The sequence below is a fragment of the Borostomias antarcticus genome (genome assembly GCF_949987555.1).
Source record: "Borostomias antarcticus genome assembly, chromosome: 4".
Taxonomy (NCBI): domain Eukaryota; kingdom Metazoa; phylum Chordata; class Actinopteri; order Stomiiformes; family Stomiidae; genus Borostomias; species Borostomias antarcticus.
Genome location: NC_140237.1, coordinates 20,684,690 through 20,699,634, shown reverse-complemented (window position 1 = coordinate 20,699,634; position 14,945 = coordinate 20,684,690). Strand labels below are relative to the sequence as shown.

General features: G+C 42.8%; 1 protein-coding gene across 1 annotated transcript; it reads right to left on the bottom strand.

Annotated features, from left to right (window-relative positions):
* Nucleotides 1-4,160: 4,160 nt before the first annotated feature.
* LOC311308283 (paired box protein Pax-6) lies at nucleotides 4,161-11,046 on the bottom strand (the record flags this gene model as incomplete). Its single annotated transcript, XM_084437230.1, has 8 exons — nucleotides 10,954-11,046; nucleotides 10,301-10,466; nucleotides 6,653-6,811; nucleotides 6,419-6,501; nucleotides 6,144-6,294; nucleotides 5,656-5,768; nucleotides 5,026-5,167; nucleotides 4,161-4,246 (listed from the first exon to the last, which is right to left on the bottom strand). Exons 2-8 carry the CDS (start codon nucleotides 10,413-10,415, stop codon nucleotides 4,161-4,163), a joined length of 849 nt encoding a protein of 282 aa, XP_084293356.1. The 5' UTR covers nucleotides 10,416-10,466; nucleotides 10,954-11,046.
* Between the last annotated feature and the right edge of the window lie 3,899 nt (nucleotides 11,047-14,945).

Below are 14,945 nucleotides of genomic sequence, written 5' to 3'. Positions count from 1 at the left end.
GCTCATTTGCGTGTTTGGCTGCCTGCATACCTACAGTACCAAAACCATTGGGTTCCATGACCTGGTGGCTATTCCTATAGAGTCTCCTCCATCTGACCCAACGTGCTGCGGAGTCAAAGGTCATTAAGACGCCAGGGGAAGCGGCGTCGCCCGGGTGAAGTGTGTGATCCCCTTCCATACCGCGCAGAGGCGTGCTGTCCGCGTGATGCCATCAAAACTCTTGTTGTTGTTGTTGTTGTGTCCTCTCCTGTCTTTTTCAGGTGGCAGATTGTGCTCTCGTGTCATCCCAGGTGACTCTGCGGGCAACCCCTCCCCCCAAATCTGCCACACCTTTCACAGGGTCAGAGTGTCACAGCACACACACACACACACATGCAACTTTCGGGGGCCGTCGGTGGAAATTGTTCTCTGCATTTCTCCCATCCCGAGCCGTCCACCACCAGGGGCGGCCAGGAGCAGCGGGCAGCCGTGGTTCATGGTGCCCGGCGGGGACCGAGTTCAAGTGCTCAGTCCAGGTTCTGGTCAGGGACCGGACTGAAGAGCGTCTGTTCTTCTGCATGTTTTTCGTTTTGGGTTCTTTTGGGAGCATGCAGGAATATGAGGAGGTCTGGTTGGACTATAGACATAGAGAGAATGTTTATATACATCAATATGAGGAGGTCTGGTTGGGCTATAGACAGGGAGAGAATGTTTATATACATCAATATGAGGAGGTCGGGTTTGGCTATAGACAGGGAGAGAATGTTTATATACATCAATATGAGGTCTGGTTGGGCTATAGACAGGGAGAGAATGTTTATATACATCAATATGAGGAGGTCGGGTTTGGCTATAGACAGGGAGAGAATGTTTATATACATCAATATGAGGAGGTCGGGTTTGGCTATAGACAGGGAGAGAATGCTTATGTTTATTCATATGAGGAGGTCTGTCTGAGTTAGTGGGCTATAGACGGAGAGAATGTCTATATGTATTTTATATGTATTCTTGTATTATCTCATTCCCCCAGCAGTGCTGTGCTCTGTCCACACAGGTCTCTTCAGAAGGTCTCCTCCATCTTTATTTACAGTGTTGGACTCCTCAATTTTATATTATATAAACAATCATGGTAACAATTTCCCCAAGTGCAATCTTTCTTTTTGAATAACTCAATGTATTTGAAGTTCTGGGAGTTACATTTGGCGAGCAGTGATGCATGAAAACAAGTACACATATCTCTAGATTATATTTTCTCAGAGATGTTAAATAATTGAGTGCTTTTAGACATTTTAAACAATAGAGAGACAGTGTACACACACATACATACCTACACACACACACACACACTTTGCAAAGGACCAAAACTCAGAGTGGAAGTGCTCTATTGAAAGTGACTTATCCGGTTGACACCTCTGAATGTGCAAGTGACAGCTTATGCTTGCTGTTGTAGAAGGTGTTCAAACAGACTTCAAATAGACCATGATTGCGTTGTCACTGTCCTTACAACAGCGGGCCAAAGAGAGCACTGATGACCAAAGCTGCGGCTCTGACCCCACAACTTCCATCGCTACACTTGGCTTTGTGTGCGTGTGTGCTTGTATGGGTGTGCGTTTGTGCGGGGGTGTGTGTGTCATGTATCATTCATGTGTTATTCACGCCTTCACTAATTGCTTTTTAATTTTCCATCTCAATCTCTTTCTTCTCTCTGTAAATATTGATGTTCCCTCTCTCTCCGTCTAGCCTGTTCTCCCTCATATAGCCTACGCTTTCCAGACCCGGTGTGTTGTACACAGTGAGAACAGAGACGGCGTTCTCAACAACTCCCTTCAATATATTCTTAGATTGGAATTCTTAGAGTAATAGACTGAGGTGATCTGACTGATATGAACTCCAAAAAAGCTCAGCAGTAACTTATCCAACTCTCGCCTGGCCATGGTCCCCTGCTAACTACACCCATCCCCCTCCACATACACACACTCACATTCATAGCTATGTAGTCCCAGACACACACACGCACACACCCCTGCTGAGGCAGCAAGTGAAGCAAAATAACTCACTCTGCCACACAATCTCTCCTCTGCCTTGCTCTGGGCACTGGCTGCTTTATCCCTCGCTCGCTCCCGCCTCCCCTCTCTCTGCCTCTCTCTTTTTCATACCATCGTAACTCTACCAAAAGAAGGGCCAGTGGTGGTGAATTGCCTGACCTTTTCCATTGTGCGCCGTTGTTTCGGTGTGTGGTCTGCATGGAGTTGTTGTGGGCCATGGATCACAAGGTCTTTGCTGATTTAGAGGCCATGTTTGGTGGGAAACGCATTCAGTTTTGCTGGTGTCGAGAAACAGCCTCCATTCGAAGAACTGTATTCACGTCAGATACATTTGTGTGCGTATCTAAGAGAGGTGTTTACTTGAGCATATAATGTGTGCCTGTATTCACGCTGGTGTATTCAAGAGAACAGTAATACCACGCAAAAAGCTTTCATTGAGACACAAATTTTACTGTACAAAATGTTTTATAGTTTTCACAAAATACATTTAGAAAGCTCCATTTTAAATAAAATTAAATTGAAATATTTAAGAGACAGTGTAGACATATCATCTCAGAAGCATTGCTCAGACGTAGACCCCCGTATACTGTATGTGTCCATGTTCTACATACACATAAAAAAAACGCATAACTCATAAAAGCATGACAAACGATGGTAGAAAAACCCACCCATGGTCTTCATTTATAAATAAGGACTGCTCGATTAGAGCGCAGTCGAACATACTCGAAGCCAATGTAATAGAACATAAACTGTTTACAAAATTTAGCAACACAAGACTAATATCTTAAAAAATAAAAAGTGTACTAGATGAAATACAAAGGCTTTGGTCTGCTTTACAATCAACAATGATTAATTCTGATATGTACTTGTAAACAACTGCCAAACACTTATGTTTAAAACTCTGTCAAGCATGTTTAATCATAATTATAGGAATTAAATATTTCTAGTCGCACAAAATTATTTGACCATTGGACACTATAATACAACTATACCTAAGAGACATATTGTACCTGACCCTAAAGAAATGTATTTCATGATGCATGTGTAAAAACATTTATAGAATATTCTGTGGGGGGTATAAATGAAACCAACTTTTATTGTAGAAATCTTTCTGGAAGATTTCTAGGGAAGACAAGTACTTACAATTTGACATAAACAAATTGAGTTCTATCAAGGACACGGTCTACCATTTTTCTGTCTAAAGCTGTTTTGCGCACCTCTTCTGTGTCTAGTACTCCACACTTGGACCGAGAATCGATCCATCCACCACAGCAGAGGTCCAAGCAGAGGTTCTGTATGTCCCGCCATCTTTTCACACCTCAGGTGGTCTGTGGGCCGAGCCAGGCGCAGGAGCGGACCCCAGCCCAGGCCCGGGACAAGGTCCAGTCAGTTCATGAGATGCAGCAGTCAAGTACCACAGCCGAGGTGGGTGGATGGAGTTTGAGCCCTCGTCCACAAACATCCATTTTGAAGGAATATGACCAATAAATAGATTTGAAACACAGTAAGAGTCTTCCCCAGCTTCTCCTCTTAAACGATATGCAACAGTTTAGCCAGACCATGTCAACAGACCATGCAAAGTCTGGTAGAAAGTCTGGTCTCGATATGAGAGGAAATTTAGAAATAGTCATGACAGAATCTCTCAGGTCCTCCTTCCTCAAACAAATGCAAGACCAACATGGTTTTCTATCAGTCCATCTATCAGTAGGTGATCTCCATTTTTCATGTTAACATACAAATGGCCATAAACAAACACACCAGAGAAAAAAGAAAATGACTTGGAGTTGGAAATTGGAAAAAAGGAAACAACAGAGATAAGTTTTTGTTCCATAAAGATTGAACACCGGGCACTATACAGAGGTCCATTTCTTTTCTTCCTTGTTTTCTTCTGTGGTTGCTCTCTCTCTTTCTCTCCCTCTCTCTCTCCATCGAGTCCTTGTATGTTTGTGCCTCAAACTAGGGAACAGCACACGCTCCTGGCAGGGAGACAAAGCCCAGGCGTCCTGAGGCGCTCCCAGAGTCTCTCTCCTCTCCTCTCCTCTCCTCTCCTCCCTGCTCCGAGTGTGTAGGACACTGCCAGAGGGTGATGATGGCGATGGCGGGGCGGGCAATTAGAGGGTGAAGTAGCTCTTCTCTCTACTGTAGTCTTGACCAGTACTGAGACATGTCAGGCTCACCCCCTGGGACTTGGACAGGGACAGACACTCCAGGAGAGATGAGTCCTAGAGAGACAGAGACAATGAGGGGAGATGTCAGTAAACATGGCCTCTGAAAGTCAGCATGAGGTTACATGTTAATATTACACATTAGTGCACATTTGATATAGTAGTTGTGATATGGCTAGCGAGATAGGCGTTAGGTAGTTCCTTCACTATGGTGCAGGAGAGCTCTATGATTATTCAGATCTGCACTTTTACATAGAGAAAAGTAGCTATACAAGTCACAGTAGTTATAACTAGGACACAAAGAAGAATACAGTAGGTAAAAAGATGAAGACTTCAGCATCAGCGTTGAAACAGAGATGGTACAACAGCACATTGATCAAATTAATTCGCAATTTAGCACAGGGGAAGTGTTGCTATGCATGATTAACTCTTTATGACTATAACCAGTATATATGGCCCTCGGTAACAGCAACCTAATGGACTGGAACTGAATCTGAGGCCGGAGTGGTTAAAATGGCATGATGGCATTGAGTTGAAATGGAACAAGTTTCGTTCATGCAATTAGATTGTGAGGGATAAGAAAATGGTGTGTAATGTAAAGAGGTAGAGTATGATCTACAGCCTGTTTGACCATGAGGTGTTTCTCAAGAACATGAGAGGAGAAAAACGAAAATGGAAGATCATAACGAAAGATACCATGACTGAAGCAAAGTGTGCATGGCAATGTAGCACCCCGATAGTTACGGGAAAGGTGGCAGATGTGAAATTTACGAATGATTTTGGTTTGTTTACAATAGTCGCCAGGCATGTTTGTAAACAATGAACTTTCTGCCTACCTGTTGAGGTGGTACCAGAAGTGGTCATTGATTGGCTGTTCATATGTGCCTGCATATGAGGGGGCGTGTATGTTTCGTAGCTCCGCCCGTTCACAGGCGGACTGGTGGGCAGCATGCAGGAATATGAGGAGGTCTGGCTGGGCTATAGACGAGGAGAGAATGTTTATATACATTAATATGAGGAGGTCTGGTTGGGCTATAGACGAGGAGAGAATGTTTATATACATTAATATGAGGAGGTCTGGTTGGGCTATAGACGAGGAGAGAATGTTTATATACATTAATATGAGGAGGTCTGTTTGGGCTATAGACAGGGCGAGAATGTTTATATACATCGATATGAGGAGGTCTGGTTGGGCTATAGACAGGGAGAGAATGCTTATGTTTATTAGCTTTGCCAGCTACTCCCTTCAGCTCAGCAGTACTATCAGCAACGCCCCCCTACATATAGACTGTTACCTCTCAAGCATTTTTTTAATCAGTAAGTTGGTTTATGGCTAGCTTTAAAATGACAGGTGTGGCTATTCAACACTGTTTTCCTCAAGAACAGGGTATACAGTAGCCCTGAGCAACATTAACAACAAGCAACAGAGAATGGCCACGCGTTGGATGTGCTAGTTATTCACTCACTTGCATAGATAGGTTGTTAGTCATGGTGAAACTGGGCATGGGGGGCAGCGCGCTGTAGGTGTTGGTGAGAGCCGTGTCAGGTCTGCCCAGCATCGACCCCGACGTGAACGACACTGAGGGCAGGAAGGAGACGCGGTTAGAATCTGTCGCATATTCCAACAGAGCAAGAGAAGGTGATGTTCATTAGTCAAATATAGCATGCGTAAAATGATCTCAGCTCGCTGTTTGATAGGCCCAGACAGGTTGATAGGCCCAGACAGACATGTTGCCTAGATGATCTTGTATATTGGTTTTATCTTTGAGCTGTCATGGTTGATTTACTAACAGCAGAGTAAAGACAACTGTGATTACATGAAAGAATAGCGTTTGCTTTCCACTGCATAATCTCAGTTTAGCCTCTCTATGGAAGCAGTGCCCTCAAAAACGGCTTTCCTCTGTTTGTTTCCGGTTTCTTTTCAATAATTGATCATAATTGTTCCACCGCATACCGGGTGTGGTGGGCTGGGGGATGGGCTGGTAGACGCTGGTACTGAAGCTGCTGCTGATGGGTATGTGACTGGAAGAGTTGCTGGCCTGCCGACGCTGGTTCCGCAGCTTCTCCTCTCGCCTCCACTTTGCTCTTCTGTTAGAGAACCACACCTGCCCACGCCAGATTAACCAAACATTAGACTCGGCTTTACGCATGATTTACGCCTGTTTACGCACGAGTCAAAAACCTGGATACATATTTACCCAATCGCGTAATTTCGAGCATGCCACTCACCTGTATTCTCGCTTCGGGTAGATCGATTTTCGCTGCTAGTCTTTCCCTCGCGAAGACATCAGGGTAATGAGTTCTTTCAAATTCTAAAATACACGGCAGAACTAGTTAGTTATCATAAATGTTTGCATGTTTAATATTCAACTGCACGATTTAATATCACATAGTATCTTTGCCTTGAGTTATTCGTTAAATAGAAAATAAAGACTAGCCGGTGTAGCCTACATGCAAGCTTACCCTTTTCCAGTGCTTCAATCTGCTCTTGGGTGAAGGACGTGCGGTTTCTCTGTAGTTTTCTTTTTAGCTGAAGTCGCATCTGCGTCTCATCTGAGTCCTCCCCGTTGGAGCTGATGGAGTTCGTGTTTTCTCCAGCACCGTCCTGTGGCTGGCAGCCATCTAAAAATATCAATATATATCATCAAATGAGCAATTATCGTTTTAACAACTGGACAACTTTTAGTAACATCAATTGAGAAGAGCTTAATTTGAACATTGCGCAAACAGCAAACAATAATGGCCGGGTTTCCCGAACGAGATAAGAAGCTTCTTAACTCCAAAGTACTTCTTAACTCCCATGCAAAGGGTTGCTTAAGAAGGGTTCCTTAAGAAGGTAATCTATCGGGAAACCCGGCCAATGCGTGTTTAGGAATTGAAATGTTTTCCATCGGGGAGCCAACCTTGTGTTCCTACCAATAGGCTATTTTTCTTAATTTCTACTAAAGTTATTCCAGGCTTAATATTAACATCTTAATAACATCACTCTCTGACTTGTACATACACCAATAGACTAAAAGACCAATCAGTTATTTGTAAAATATTGTGGGAAAAATGCACTTGCTAAGCAATCGCTGCATCAACATAGACCCTTTATCGCCTCCAAACAATGGTAAATGTGCTCAAAGGGTTGAGAGAAATGTGACAAGATGTGGAGCCCCTTTCATACCCCCTGAAATGTTTTAAGACCCAAACTCTCTCCTCCTTTTAAGAGCAGAGCGATGCCTCAATGGCCGTCCCCCATATGGGCGTTAGTATAGCCATTGAGTTGACCACCAACTCTTGAATGGAAGAAGCCGCTTTTCACAATGACACAATACCGTTAGGGGTAAGGGAAACCATTAAACTATGGACACAGCGAGAGGCGACCAGCAAACTCTTCGTGGGCAGAATATCTTGAGAGGGAAGGGCGGGGGGGGGCAATCGAAGCAGTCGACAATAGGATTCTCTATCTCTCTCTCTCCCCCTCTCTCTCTCTCGACGCGTAGCCTATAGTGCTTTGGTATTGTACGCACGAGGATCCCCAGTCAACAGAGCTTTGAGACCAGTGTGTTAACCCTTATCCACTACCATCATTAATCACGTCCCCCGGCCGGCTAAACGCCAGTCAGGATTTCTGTCTTCAATTGGAAACAAATGAGTGAGGAGAGAGCATGCAACCCCCTGAACAACCGAAATAAGGGGCAATCTATTCACTGCTCCTGGTTGTCCGTGGCGGGCCTATGGGACCCTCGCTTACAGGGCGAGGCTTATCGACTAATGCCTGTCTTGTTGTTGGACATCATTATCACACCGAGAGGTTAATGTGAAATTAAGCAGTATGCGAGGAGAATGGTTTGTGTATGCATTTCTGCTCACTGGGTTGAGGTTCAGAGGCAACATTTTCAGCCGCTAGGCTAATTCAAACACATATGCTTGCTAGGCCTACAATTCCTGCACTCCAATCATCCAAATAAAAGAATGTATTATCCTACTCGTTGGGAGATTATATTTTTGTTATTGATTGCAACTTGAAGATATCGAAGTGTTGCATACAAATTCCATATAGTATGCTGTATTATATAGGATTTAACAACTAGGCCTAGTCTATTCTAGTGCTAGTCCTTTCAAAATATATTATGCTTGAAAAAGTATTAAAAAAATTCTCTGTATGATTATCTTGCAACGAAATAAACCCCAGTCTTTTTCGAGCCCAGTCTTTCTTCTCTAAGGATAATCCACAAAATAAGTGAATGTGCGGCCTTTTATCCGTCTGCCAGACCCACTGACGCTATTTGGGATTTGTTTTCAGTATAAAAGCGCTGGGAAATAAACTCATTCTTAAGCATCTCAGTATCTCAATCCACGCAGTGAAGCGGAAAAGCACCAAAAGAGACACCGCGCCGATTGCGGCACCTTTCAGCCACGGAGAAGCCGAATCAAAACACTAAAGAAACTGCTTCAACTGAAAACGAGAATCTAAAATCCTATAATGCTGTAGCCTCTACGAATACTATATGAGAGAAAGAGAAGAAAGACGAAAATTGCTGTTGAGTTTTATTCTTCCTCTGTAGATAGAGTTGTCTCCTTTTGGGTCCTGTCACTCTCCTTGCATCCATTATTTTGTGCAACTGTTACTTGTCTGTTGTCAGACGGGGACCATATTTGGTTTTCCTCAGAGACCTGCCATCGCCTTGCGGTTTAGGCGTGTTGGTCAGATGAAATTATAAGAGACAGTCCGAGACAATGTTTGACTTCGTAGTCTCGATGCCTATTCAATTGTATTTTCATAAATAAAAATAAATTAACCTTCTATAAGAGTTAGTGTAATTTATGAAACATTATTTTTAGTCTAGGCAAATAGGCTAATTGTAATCCAACACATATTTTATGTAATATTAACACCACCACCACCAACAACAACAACAACGAATGATGATAATATATATATATATATATAGGCTATATATATATATATATCATACTAATAATAATACGTAGATATATTGCTATTATTATTATTATTATTATTATTAGTAGTAGTAGTAGTAGTAGTAGTAGTAGTAGTAGGCTAGTAGTAGCAGTAGTAGTAGTAATACTAATAATAGTAGTAGTAGTAGTAGTAATAGTAATAATACTAGGCCTGGTAGTAGTCGTGGTGACAGTAGTAGTAGTAGTACTAGTAGCAGTAGTAGTAGTAGTAGTAGAAGTAGTAGTAGTATTTAATACAGTTCAATTTAAATAATATTGTATGATTAGCCATCATTATTGTTTCCCATTTCTTTAGGAAGGGCCTAATGAGTTAAAAAATTACAAATGAATCTTGTCTCCATGAGCCAGTATCTCCATGTCTGTTTGAGTCTGTTGTGGGCCTATAGTGTTCTCTGTGGAACATTTCCATCAGTCTACCCCATTTCCACACTCCTGCATGTCGCCATAACGAGCTTTCTCTAATGAGCAATTACACAGCGCCAGGACAGTTCCCATAGCCAATCATTGCGTGTGAAGGAAAACATTCCTTTGTATCCTGCACACTGCTCTCCTGCTTTCCCCAGCCAGGAGAGGAGGGTAATGCAATTTGTATGGACACCTCCACTTAAAGGGCAGGCCACTGTCACGCACATCCCTGTCTGAGACAGCGGAAGCATTGAGACTGTCCGATTAATTGGTAGTTATATATTGCAAGCATTATCCACGAATCGATTATTTATTATTGGTTGACGTGACATCAAAAACATGCCGATACAATATCTGCCTGACAAATCATGAACTGCATGCAGCACCAGACCCTCTTTTGGAGGTTTGCCCATCCCCAACCCACACATACGCCAATAGGCTTTCAAAGGGATATGTGAAGTCATGATTGGTGACCTATCTTAAATACTCCTGCATGGTGACTCATGGATTATGTCATCTTCAGTCCTGACAGGAAATGCATAGAGTGACCATGGAGGGATTTATAGAATTTGCAATTTGCAAATTTGATCTGGACACCATTTCAACAGTGTGTAATGCATGTAGACTACATGCACCTACAAGGAGAAGGCCTGGTGCCTATAGCCTTGGCCCTTGGACTGATTAGATCAATTCAAGCTTCTTCACTGCCTGTCTTTCAGTTGTAAGGATTCTCACCTTGGTTGGGCTGCCCTGGCACTGACGTTCCGGGGTACCAACCAGGCCTGGTCCCCCACGTTCCCGTCTGGCCGTTCAGCATCCTCAGCTTGTCATACATGCCATCTGAGCCCATCTGCTGCTTCTCGCTAGCCAGGTTGCGGAGGACTCTGTTTATTGACGACACCTACAAAACAACAACATCCAAAGGTGAGGTCGAGTTCAGCTGTCTGATCCGTGCATGTCGCCATTAGGAATTCAAAACATAACAAGCATGCAACACACGCATGCACATACCTGCACACACGCACACCTACACACACAGACAGTCAAGTACAGCCAACAATAGTCAGTCATGATATTTAGCAAGGACTTGAAGCTACACTTTCTTTTGTTGCACATCCCCTATACAGTAAACAATAAATGCAATTGTAATAGGCCATGGTACAACGGTTTTGATGTAATAGAAAATAGTTAGGCTATAGCTTATTCATGTTCGGATGATCATATGCCTATGTTGTAAATATGTAATGCACGTTGTAGGCCTAGCATCTGATAGGCTATCATATGACTGAATGCTTGGTTGCCCATCTTCTTTACCGTCCATTGCATGTGAAAACTCATTTCATGTGGCAAATTAAATCATGCACATAACTTACAGTCAGTGCACTTACACTGGGTATATTGTCGTTGGTACAGACTCCCTCCGACAGAAGCCTGTCACGGATCTCCCACGCGAAGATAGACGGACACTCTCGTTTGTACTGCGCGATCTTCCCCACCACCTCCGGCGTGGCTACTCTGGGTTTGCTTCCTCCGATCGCTCTCGGTCTTATGGAGCCCGTTTCATAGTATCTCCCCAGGATCTTGCTGACGCACCCGTTCGATACCTTAATAGAAAACAAAAGACACAATTCACATACATTATTTACGACTATTTGCGGAATTTTTAAGATTACGTCAAACAATGATAAGCTTACGTTTTCATTGTCCAGCACTTGGACTTTTGCATCAGCATGGGTCTATAAACACAGAAAATATGCCTTGAATGGTAGGCCTATAAAATAATGGATTATGCACTTTCTGAAATGCACCTGCTCATGTGGGACATTTGCCACTATCCCACTAACTCACTTGCCTTTAAATTCGACTGCATTTAGTCTGTTTCACGGGTTTTCAGGCTTGAAATGTAATATTTAGGAATTTATCTTTACTTGTGTTTTTTTATCAGTACTGTTTGAGGAGCAAAGAAAAGTCAGTTTTCTGTTTTATGGATAGAAAGACTGAGCTCTCGTGTCACCTGCAGAATCCTGGAGATGTCGCACGGCCGCGCGCCACTGTGAGCAAGTTCGACGATTTTCTGCCTGGTGGAATCCGGTAGCGGTCTACCGTTAACGAACACACCGCCAAGCTGGTTTACACCACTGTGACCTGCACGGAGACAAAGGCAGCGCCGTTACGTCAATTTTACACTTTGATATTAATACCGAAAATATGCTTTGCAGAACAACAACAGTCACCAAAATGAGTTAAAATACGTTTCTTAGGCCTCTACAGGATATAAAAAACATGAAACATTGAAAAGCCTACATTGAAAAGCGCATTATGAGATCAATTCATAAAAAAAAAAATCAGGAAGTAAACTCTAAAAAAAAAAAAATCAAATGAAATCATTCTTAAAATCAGTGCATGTACACTTTTAAGATAGCTGGAAGTGCAATATGGGTCAGCCCCACTCAAGACGATCATTGCGCAGTAATTAAATCAACACATGCAGCATCGATTAAGCGTTAGGAGCATTAATTGATATGGACCAAAACAGCTCCATTTCCATTCAGCTGAGATGAAATCAGCAATTCAGACGAGAGGTGTCCGGCATGTCTATGCCAAGCGGGCACATAAGCGACCAAACACAGCGCCTTGCAATTCACGAACTTGAACATCAAATAAGTGACTCTAAACCCGTTACACCGTTACCAACTGCGCTATTACGCATCGCCAGTACAATAAACACTGCTATGCTGCTATCCCAAAATGAAGAAAATTGCATTAATGTTTTCAAAATACATAGCCTAGCATAAGTATTCCTATTATAACGCAGAGTCTAGTTGATAAGTAAGTCCAGTAAAGCGCCGAATAAGCCAGCAAACCTGAAACCAAACGAGAATGATGCCTCCCTGGAGTGCTGAGCTGTGCTCCGGTTCTCCGCTCCCGTTCCCTGTGCTGCCGCCCAGTACATTGACTCCGGGAGCAGAGGCTCCTTAGCAATAAATAGCTCCAAATACAGGAGAGGGGGAAAATATGATGAGCCTGCCTGACATTTGTCTTTAAAATAAAGCTAGCTGCACGTCAAGTTTGAGCTTAATTTCTGGAAATAGGCGGAAGTCGCCTCGGATCATGCATGGAAGGCTAATTGAAAAGATCAGTTGGAGCACTTGTGGCAGGCATGTCACTTTATGACAGCGCTCTGCTTTTGAAAATCGCATCGTCACGACAAATAGTAGCATGATAAAACGACCCTTTCTGTCTGCATTTGGATATCACTCAGACTAAATTGGACGCTACTCGTTTACCCTTCGAGGGAGGCTTCGTTTTAAGGTGGCCAGGGGCTACAAGCGGGCACGACAACAAGGGCGCGCAGGGATTCTTAACATATTAAAACTGACATTCAGTTTTTTTTCTCTTGTTTGTATTTTACAACAAATCCTCAGAGCCACTACAGTTCCTGTTGTGTGCAGTTGGTAGGCTATCTCAGTTTAGGAAATGTGATTTATAAATAGACCTATATATATATATAGGCTATATATGCAATATATCTATCAACATATGGCTTTGGGTGAAAACAAATCTGTTTAACAGAATTATAGTCTAGATTATCTCTTTAGCCAATATGTGTAATAATCCTCCAACGTGGACCTGAGTATTTGTTCATACATTATCATCCTCTAGCTCGTTGTTAATTCCTAAGTGTAATTAATGGGCTATAGCCCATTTTTGCTCTCAAATTGGCCTATAGCCTACGCGCGTTAAGCAGGCTGGGACTCTGATGACTGCACCATCACCTCTGATTTATATCAGTCACATAAATCCACAGGATCGATAAACCCGTCAGATAAGGACATCACATACGAATTCAACTCTCCTAAGGTTAAATCTTAATCATGGCACAATTCCCCACGGCGCGCGCAGTGGCTCTCGCCCGCTGGCGGTGATTATGCGCCTTGTATTCTATTACAAGTCAACTAATAGGAAAACATATGGTGTCAATTTGGACGCTCCCCACCATATACACCCAGGAGTTATTAGCACAAAAGACACCGAGGCCACTGCGACCTTTAGACAACCCAAAGGGCCGGTCCCAATGATATCTCCTCGGCAATTCGCACCAGAAATCACACACCGAGCCAGGGGAGCATACCATTAACATCAATCCGGGGGAAAGCCGGAGCAGAGGGGGCTGAACGCAGCTTTGGTAAGGCTTAGACATCATCTCAATAAAGGCGCTCTGGCAACCAAACATCATTAGTGATTATCGGGGCATAGCGCCATATACTTGGCCAATAGTTGGAATGTTCAAATACCCAGAATAGGCCTATTCTACATACATAAAGCATAAAATGATTTGAGTTAGACGAATAGCCTATTCCTGTATCACATTGTCATTGTCACATTATGAAAGAACGACTAAGTCTTACAAGTGGGCCCTTTGAACATTCACATTTTGACTAAATACACACAGGTTACAGCACAGACACGTCATCAAGGTGAGGAGCATAGCAAGAGGAAATCATTCCACACACCTTCATCACAGATGTCATAGACCTCTTGTCCAGCAGAAAGAGAGAAAATGTAGCATGTTTATCCTGTGTGTTCAACTTAGCCAGTGATAAGACAAAAGCAAGAACGCATAGATGACAGCACACTTTCAAGGCCTGTGGAGAAATCAATAGGTCTGCAATATTATCTTTACTCTTGTCACCCTCCAGGGTATTAGTCCATGTTATCTGCTGTTCGTTAAAAACAGCTATTCTCTGGTATTATTCCCCCATTGAAATGCCTGCTCTGTCCATAAAGTCTAATCTGCATAAGACATTATTGCTATTCCTCATGTTTCATGCAATGTCCTTTTTAGCTAATCTTGTATGCAGCCTGGCAGCCAGCTCTAACGCCGATGCAGACGGCTGTGCAATTATTTAATACCAACTCAAGCAGAAACAAAAATCTCCCCTTCTATTCTCTCTCTCTCTCTCTCTCTCTCTCTCCCTCTCTCTCTCTCTCTCTGACTGGCTGCATGGCAGACAACAATCCGTAAATTAATAGAAGTTACATGTAGGCCTTCATACATTATAAATAACCACCGGTGTTCAATAATCATTGGCTCATAAAGAGAGGAAACATGAGTGTAAATCAACAACATTGAAAAATAGGTCTATTCTCCTTCATCTCCCTGAAAGCCAGGGTGGATGCAGCTAATGTGTAACAAAAAGACAGGAACGCCCATGCATTCCTCTGCACAGGCAGTTCTTATCAAAGTTTAAAATAAAATATATAATATAAATCAACTTACTGTTCTGCATCATTGAGGCAACGCCAGACTCCCACGTGGCTTGGTTATGGTATTCTAAATGTGATGAGGAAATAAATTTAAAAAAGGTTAGTATCAAAC